This window comes from Perna viridis, chromosome 9 (assembly GCF_037379345.1).
Source record: "Perna viridis isolate PV_CMFRI_1.1 ecotype Kerala chromosome 9, ASM3737934v1, whole genome shotgun sequence".
In the NCBI taxonomy this organism is placed as follows: Eukaryota; Metazoa; Mollusca; class Bivalvia; order Mytilida; family Mytilidae; genus Perna; species Perna viridis.
In genome coordinates, this window is record NC_142453.1 from 19,578,002 (window position 1) to 19,587,036 (window position 9,035).

The 9,035-nt window shown below is 33.8% G+C and overlaps 1 protein-coding gene across 7 annotated transcripts in view; it reads right to left on the reverse strand.

The window, feature by feature from the left end:
* Window positions 1-8,500, reverse strand: part of LOC148607225 (piwi-like protein 1) — a 32,656-nt gene extending 24,156 nt beyond the window's left edge. For 3 of the 7 annotated variants that reach the window (XR_015915344.1, XM_088546087.1, XM_088546092.1), the window contains exons 1-4: window positions 7,988-8,124; window positions 2,430-2,534; window positions 1,220-1,463; window positions 758-972 (exon numbers count right to left, since the gene is read on the reverse strand). Coding sequence is in view for 6 of the 7 variants with exons in the window: in XM_088546087.1 (XP_088402213.1) it covers window positions 758-972; window positions 1,220-1,463; window positions 2,430-2,531 (561 nt within the window). In the remaining variant the exon portion in view is untranslated. Of the gene's footprint in view, window positions 1-757; window positions 973-1,219; window positions 1,464-2,429; window positions 2,535-7,987; window positions 8,125-8,363 lie in introns of those variants that run through there. The other 4 variants (XM_088546089.1, XM_088546093.1, XM_088546091.1 and 1 more) reach the window with 3 other exon arrangements.
* Window positions 8,501-9,035: the final 535 nt, after the last annotated feature.

Consider the following 9,035-nt stretch of genomic DNA (forward strand, 5'->3'; position numbering starts at 1 on the left):
TTAATGGTCATTTTGTGCAGGACACCCAAAGGAAAAATATGCCAACTTTAATGGAAAGCTGTCCAGTTTTTTCTAAGTATAAGATTTTTTTTAAAGTAAATATTCAATATAGCAAAAAACCCTATTAAAAATGGCAATGACTCCAACATGACTAATCAGATTTATACAAAACATTGATCATAGATAGATCCCATCATACTGAACACTCACCTTTCAGTCAGCATTTGGCTAAACCTAACAGTTCTGGAGATATATAAGAACTGATATCTGATCCCTAAGTTATATTACTGTAACAGCAGGAGGTTTTTCTAATATCCGAAATCCCCAAAGGATTGCTAAAGATACCCATTAGAGCATTCAAGCAAACTTTGAAATTAATGGACCACAGACACATAGCAATGGCAATAAATCACATGGCCAGTTGAGCTTAAAAGGTTTTAGAACTCACAAAGTTTGAATATTGCAAACTATGAGGTTGCACTATTTAATTTCACCATGATAATAAACTCTCTGAGGCTTTTTTTTTGTTATGAAGTGCAATAAATATTCTTTATTCTGATTATCAACATGACTTCTGTATTCCAAATCATGGTGATGAAAGAAATAAAATCATTCACCCATTGCCACTGTCAATACTTAAACAATATCATAAGATCAAAAATTGTTGATTGACATTATTGGAAACTTCGTTCATCCAAATATAAAAGTAAACATATTTGGTTGTTGTTTCACGTAATTAATTAAACCCACCACTCACCTTCTGAGGAAGTTTGTGAGGTAAAAATAGAATACTTCCATCAAAAGCCCTGGTTTTTCCAAGGAGCTCTTCATGGTTGAATAGCAGAGCTACTTTCATTCTCTTACTATCAATCTCAGGATTAAAAGAAATATGATATTGATACAAGTGCCAATCTGGTGCTGACTTGAGTCTAAAATAGTTAGTTGTAACTGGTAATGCTGTTCCTGAGGCTCCTGAAAAAAAAGAGAATTAAAAGAATAGACATTAATTCATGCATACAATTTACCTCAAATATAAATTGAAATACACGTTTAAAAGTTCATCAAAACCCCCTTTTCACTTTAAAAGCCATGGCATAACCAAGTGAATACTTAGCTTCAGAAAAAGCTTATTTCTGATCCTACTACCTGTTAACTTAGTTGAATATAAGTCATGAAGATTGACAGGGGTGTAAAAATTTAACCCTGATACTTAACAAACCTCTTTTATCAGTGATCCAGGCAGGCTTACACTCAAACTCTGTGTATCTGATTCTCCTTTGTGGTTTGTCTTTGGCATCTCCTGTGCCTACAGACAATTTTGTCATTTCATCAACTGGCACTGTACCTTCACCACTTCCCATTCCTGGACGGGGGACAGTTGCACCACCTCTGTATGTAGCTCTACCACTCGGCCCTGGGGGTCCACCAGATGGGGCGGGTGCAGGGGCTGAAGAACTTGGTGCCTGAAAACATAAATATCATAACTTTATTCTTCATCTAGAACTTTTTTTTTAAATGCAGGGAGGTCTCTCACCTATTATTACAGACTATACATGTTCATAATCAAAATGTGGAAGTGTAAATATGAAGTTGTAGACATGCCTATCCCCTACTGATAAAAATAGTAGGATTCACCTTTTAAAGCAGTTATTTGTGATACAAAAAATAAAGGTTCATTTTGTGTCCTAAAAATGATTTTTCAGGACACAAATCACAAATGACCACTGGGTCAGCTTTTTCTTAGCTGGGGCATCACAATATCCTTCACTACTACGTTTAGACCTGTTTTTATATAGCTTTTTAAAAACAGGAAATGACCTGTCACGTTCGTACAATAATTTAGGCGTCATATTTAAAAAAAAAGGGATGAAACCAAAAAAAATCTGGACATCAGGAAATTTTCAGAAAGCTTGCCAAATTGGAAAGGTATCTGACAACAAGATGGCTTGAAAAATTGTGAGCCTTAAGCCAAAACCTTAAGGGTAGGCAACTCTGAAGTTACTAAGTAGCAAATGAGGTTGGCCTTTTGACTATCCCTTTCTGATTTCTTTTAAAGAAAATCTAAATGGAAGAAGTGCACATTTACAAGATTATAATTGCGAAGTTAAAATTGAACAGCCATACAATGTTGAAAAAAAATATGCCATGGTGGCTATTTTATAACAGTCTTAAGAATACATCATCTTGGAGTTTTAAACCTCCAATTGGGACAAGATTCACTCCACTTATCAGGAATCTTGTTGAGAGACCAAGAGTTTTAACATTTCTGTTTGTTCCAAAACTACATATGTACATCACTTGTAGCTTTAATGTGGTTTCCTCAATATTTATAGCTTTTTTGCAAAGCACATAACCTAAAACTCCACTCTAAATGACCTCGCAGAGTGGTTAATTCGCTACAGCAGTACTTTGAATGACTTGATACTCACTGGTATTGACTGGGAACCTCCTTCCCCAGGTCTTCTGGCTGGTTCAGCTTGGTCTGCTCCTCTAGCACGACCTCTCGCTCTACCTCGTGCCCTTCCAGACATCTTCTAAGGAAAAAACAAATTATTCAGGGTTTTATGATAAGGTACATACATGTAAAAGGAACAAAAAATGAACTATAGATATACCACACAAACTGGCCTTAAGTCAGATTTTTGTGACTAAATTTTTAACGACTTACATATAGACAAGACTTTGCCTATGAACTAAAATATTCAGCTTGCAAATGTCAATATAATTTCTTTAATTAAAAGCAATACAGTACCAGCTTGTAGAAATACATGTACATGAACATATCAAACAAAACATTTACATACATCAGTGATCAAATGTCTTCAGCATACACATTATAAAATATGTAACATAATAATATGCGTAAAATGAAAATATTCTAAGAATTACAAATTTTATCAGCAAGATATAATTACTTTCCTAATTATTAAGTTCCTTGACATTATGTATTGACAAAATATTGCACAAGTTCAAAATGATGATGCTTTTTTCCAATAATTAACTTAATATATTTCTTCCTAATATCCTTATATTTTTCACACTATAGTCAAGTTCATTTAAAGCTTGACAATTGAAATAAAAATGACACCAACATTGAACAGCCATATAGGCACCGTTTACCCCAAAGCTTAAATTGTAATTGTCAGTTTTAAAAAGACCAGGGGTCACACTGGGCTTCGCCAATGTCACAATTTGCAATTTTTTAAAAATTTCATTTGGTGACAAAAATAAAAGTTGGCGATTTTCTTGGTGCATAGGTTTTGTTTCAAAATTGACAGTAAGTTTATCAGCAACGGATATTCTCTATAATTAAATAATTGTGTAGACACCTGGTCAGCGTCAACTGACCATGACCAATTTAGAACTAAAGGCAATTTAAGGTAATTAGACCTATATCCTCATGGGAGGTGTCAATCAATTGGTAATATATTATTGAGCCAATCAAAACTCTCATCACCTGGTCAAAGGTAAACACAATTACAGCCATGTGCACATGGCTACATACAAGCTTCACAGCCTGTGAAATATTATCACTTGAAAAAAGAATCAAGTTTGTTAAAAATATTTAAAAAAATAAAATTATATTGCAAGATAAATTAGACCATAAAGGATATAGGTGAACATGTTTTAAAATCAGGGACTATATGAGAATAGTAATATCAAGTCCTTGATAGAAAAAAAATACCTGTTTCTGGAGTAGTACTTCATTATTTTAAGCATATGCAAGTGACAGACTAGAGCTAAAAACCTGCTTTATACATGCATCAAGAGTGAATCTTGGGTACATGTATATCATGAATAGGGAGGTTATTTTGATGAATTGACTAAGTTTTGGCACACTTTGGCTCCAATTTCTGATAATTGATGACAAAAAATGGCAGCTGGCGATTTTTCTGGTGACAGAATTTTAGCAGCCTGAGCCACCCCTGGAAGACCGTCTTCATCTTCCAGTGATTTTGTAACTTTTTTTTCAAAGCATCCTCCTCCCTTTTTATTGGGAAAATTTACATCACATTGGAAAAAAATATGCAGACAATGATGACAGCGCCAAAACAAATAACAGCCATATACATACAAATAAAATGTATTTGCATATAAAATTGACTCATTGTTTTAAATATTAAAGAGAACAAGTTAGTTTGATCTTTGTTATAATTCACTTTAGAGTACAGTTTCACTTTGTTAACTAAAGATTCATTTTTCTGTCTTTAAGTCCCTTTAACATTTTAACCTGTTTGCCTAGGTCTCCACTTGTTAACTCTTCATTTAAGTCCTATGAAAAATTCTCATGATTGTATCAAAGTTTGTTTTAGCAGTTAGACAATCATACAAACACAGTTTACTTTGGACATTTTGAGAAAAAAGGTTGGAAAAGTCTTATTGATTGAATTTGACATGTATCTGATTCACGTAGTCAGGTTGGAACCCAGTTGGTAAAAACATTAAAATGAAACAGATTAGTACTGCTAAAGGTCAAATGGTTGACAAGCAGACCAGTATACCTCAACATAAAAAGCTGCATTTTGAAACTTTTCAACTGAAATTCTAATTACACAGGATCCATAAGGGGTGGTTTATTTACTGTAAGTTTCTTCATTTTTGATGGAGGAGTTTCAATATGGTCATCTGATTCACAAAGTCAACACTGGACTGATGAACATGTTTAAAATAATGCCATCAACAATTTTCTGTACGATCTTCTTTGTGTCCCTTTTATCACTACTTGTAGATGGGGTTGTACAGATTTAAGTCCTTTATGTTTTTAGAACCTGCTGCGTCACGTTTAGTTTACTTTCTGGATTAGTATAATTTGTGTTGTGAGACATGATTCCATCTCCAGAAATATTGGGGTAAAATGCGCATTAGGGAGTGAAACGGAGTGAAGTTGAATTTCCGAATGGAAAATTGTACCTGCACCGACTTTGGACCAAAAATAAACGATATCTGAATCTCTTGAGCGCTTCAGGAAACAAAAATTAGAACTGCAACACTTGAAATCTAAGCAGAGGCTTTTCTTTTCAAAAGTAAACAATCAAAATTTTTACCAGTTTTAAATTGGGAGTTTTTATAATTTTGGGAAATAAATACACAGAATTGGGAAACTATATCTGGGGGAAACAGCCGAAATTAAGAGGTATAATATTAATTAAGGCTAACGAAATCACTGTCTTCTACCTTTTAAACTAAAATATGATGCAGGTCAAGAATATTTACTGTTTAGTCTATTTTGCCTTTTGCCACAATACTGGCTTTTTATTTACATTTCCCACACATATAGCCTAAAAAACCCACTGGTGAAATAGAAACATGACCCAATAATGTACACTACACTCAGCGACTTTGGCTTCTCACTCGTCAGTTTTAAATCCGTGTTATCTGGTGAAATGCTGTCGATTTTTTTCACAGTGAAAAGTGAGTGACCTCTGGGACATTGCATACATACTCCAGTTGTTAATTGGTACAGAGAATTATTGACCCGTTGATTTCCACCAGCAATATGGAAGTTAGTACGCAAGCTCCCATGTCACGACCCCTTAATCAAAGTGCTGATAGCACTAGTGGTTTTTGATTCTTGTGAAAATTGTGGCATGAACAAATTTCCAAAGATTTTATGATGTTAAAAAAAATTAATTGTGATCATCCATTGCATTTAAAATACTATTAAGAACTGTACTTTTTTATTATGCATAAACTGATAGTCAACCTATATACTACTGATGCAACTTCACGCACTTTTACAAATTTTGTTTCATTTCACCTTTCCCCCCAATTTAAAATCTATCCAAAAGTTAATGTGCATTTACATTCAAAAGCTACATAATCAGAGTATTTATCCTACATTACAATTATACTTAAATAAAACCAATATTAGCTTAAGAAAATAATTTCCTTAACACTAGATCTTAATTAAATTTGCATAAATAATAGAATATTAATGAGCTGATAAACTGCAACAAACATATTTATATGTTATAAAAAAAGGTATTGAATAATATTAAAGGAATTAACATATGGACTATATTTTTGTGTACTGTTTGGAAATAGGGAAGTTCCAGTGATCTAGACCAGTGACATAAGGTATTTTGATCCTGAAGGATCAAAAACCCAAAAATCACAAAAATGAAGTTTGACAATCCAGAGGCCAATTTTACTGGCCAGGACTGCCAGATCCCTATCTACAATCAAAGACTGGGACAACACTGTCCTATCAATGTGGGTCAAATCGTATTCTTCATACATGTGAACATACAGGCGATAGTACAATTCTAACAGAACTAGAACCTTCCTACCGTTCTACCATTGAAACAGAAAATCTACAGCTTTCTGAACTTTATACCGTAAACAAATTTTGGACACCATTTTTTTATTTACTGAAGGAAAAAACCAGAGAGGATCGAATAACAAAAATTTCCGGTTGATCTCAGTTAGACAGGTGAACATGTTAATTAGGGTCAAAAACAAATTTTGGACACCATTTTTTTATTTACTGAAGGAAAAAATCCAAGAGGATCAAATAATGACATTTCCAGTTGATCTCAGACAGGTGAACATGTTAATTAGGGTCATAAACAGTAATTTAGAGCTTTAGTGGTTATCAACGAGACGTAATTTAAAAGGTGTGATGATTATATAACAACAGGAGATGATTGACAATTATCCCAAGTTTTAAGTGGCACACGCTTAAATGATTAGATTTATTATCTACGATTGGGACTCATTGTGTAAATATTGTTGTGAGTCATTTGATCTTTTGATGGTTATGGAAACATTGACCATGCATCTGAAACTAAATTGATTCAAAGTATGGCTTTTTTTTTTTTTTTTTATCCAAGTCAATGGAGGAACTATGTGATTTTTTCAATTTGGAGCACTTTCATCAACCGTCAAAATGCCAAAACCTAATATTCCAACTTCGGTACCTCCTGCCAAGAAAGCAAAGTACTATTCCAAATTCAATGCTGCATGGAAGTCAAAGTTGAAGTGGTGCCAAGCCAGTAATGACTATGTGAAATGAAATCATTTTGATGCAATAGTAGCTATTGTAGTGACAATTTTAAATGAAAAATTATTTAATTAATAGTAGCTATAAAGTAATGATGACACTTTTAAAATGAACGACATTTATGTTTATGCTGTTCTTGTTACGTAAATATTGTCAATAATAAATAAAATCATTAATATGTTCAAGTGTTAATCCATCCAAAGGGTCATTCCAACTATTCAGATTGAATATTCATCATTTTTTTCTCCTGGATATAGACTTAATACAAGATTTTCCTCAGGTTTCACACATATTTGACTTGTTATGCCGTGAAAAAAAAAAACGCCAATAAAAAGTCTCTAGTTTTCATGGGGTAATTTCTGAAGTTACTAAGTACTAGTCGCCCTAAAACAGACAATGTTGCATTTGGCGAGTGGCCATTTCAGACAATGTCTGCGTAAAATAGAATCACATTGAGGGATTGGCATTGTAAGGAAGTTTGAGACAAGAATATTCATCTCTTTGGACTGTACCATCAAATTTCATCAAAGAAATTTATCTTAAAAAAAATTTACTTCCCATCGCATCTGGCATGAATAAACAAATAAGCTAAAACATTACTGTATTTTATTTATTGTCTTGAAGTCGACTGCAGAAATCTAAAGGCCCTTTTGTGATTAGTTGGTAATGATACTTATTTATTACTACGGTGAGATAGGCCATAGGGGTCGGGTAGAAAGGAATTTTCCTTGCAAAAGTGAATATTGAGCATATGTAGGGCAAAAGGGTCTATTTGTAGATGCCTAGTTTCAACAAGTTTGTCAAGGTTCTCATCAGGGAAGGTAAATAGCTCGATACTAGTTTATTAAAATTGGGTGGAATTTATTGAACCACAACACCAAGGGGTCACCATATGAACAAATTTATCAGATTTATTTCATAAGGAAGGTTTCCTTCACTTGTACACTTCATAATTATGGTCCCATTTAAAAGCCTTCGATTTACCTTAATGCCAGAACAGCTAGTTTTGGATTGAGTTCTTTCAGAAAACCACAAATAGAAAATACGAAGTAAGCAGGTCAACCATGTAATACAAGATGGCGACCACACGACTCGGACGGAGTGTCAGCCTCAATTGATTAAGTAGTGCTTGAGAATCCCTTTTCAAAAGATGATTTCAGGTGTGGGTCAATTATTTTTCTGCAGGATCATATTTTCTTCAGTGATTTTCCAACCGTTATTTTTATGGTTCAGCCTCAGACCTGGCCTCGTGGTTCGGATCGCATGCATCACTGATTTGCTTGTAAACAAAGTTAACACCATAGAAAAGGGGGAAGCAATATGTAAGTGCATCAGACCAACTAAAAGTTGAAATCAGTACCTTTAAACAACTCTATTATCGCCTAAAAAATATTTCCCTAACTGATAACAGCTTCCGTACCAGCTACTTGGCACCTCCGTTCTCTATCTTTCGCGGGTTTTACTGTAACGACCAATCAAATTAAAGACAGATAGTTACAGCTCGGCGGTTTCAGGATACTCCCCCAGGCTGTTATATATGTATATATTGTTTTCACCATTTACTGAACTTGTTACTCAATATCAATAACCAAGCTATATTCCAGGACAATGAATTCACTCCGACCTTTTTAATAGAAAAACTGTCCATTCATAGCACTTCATGTTCTCCTCCCTCACCAACAAGGTATGCATTTGTATATAAATTGAGCTTCTTGGTAGAAACAGACATAAATCATATTTAAAATGTTTCTGGTCGAAATTTTACATTCCTCATTTGACATCAAGAAACTCTTTTGGGCATGTCTTCACTTTTCAGAGAAATAACAAAAACTATGCCATATTTTGTGTTTAGTTTATTCAAAATCAACTTTTTGATGATGTTGAACGTAATACAAAATTTTGATTTTTTATATTTTTCTGAACAAAACGCTTATTTGGAACTTACTAAATACTTACCTTCCCTCTTCCTCACTATAGCTGGACTGCAGGATCGATTCTCTCTATGATTTCTATCGCAATGCTTAATTGTATA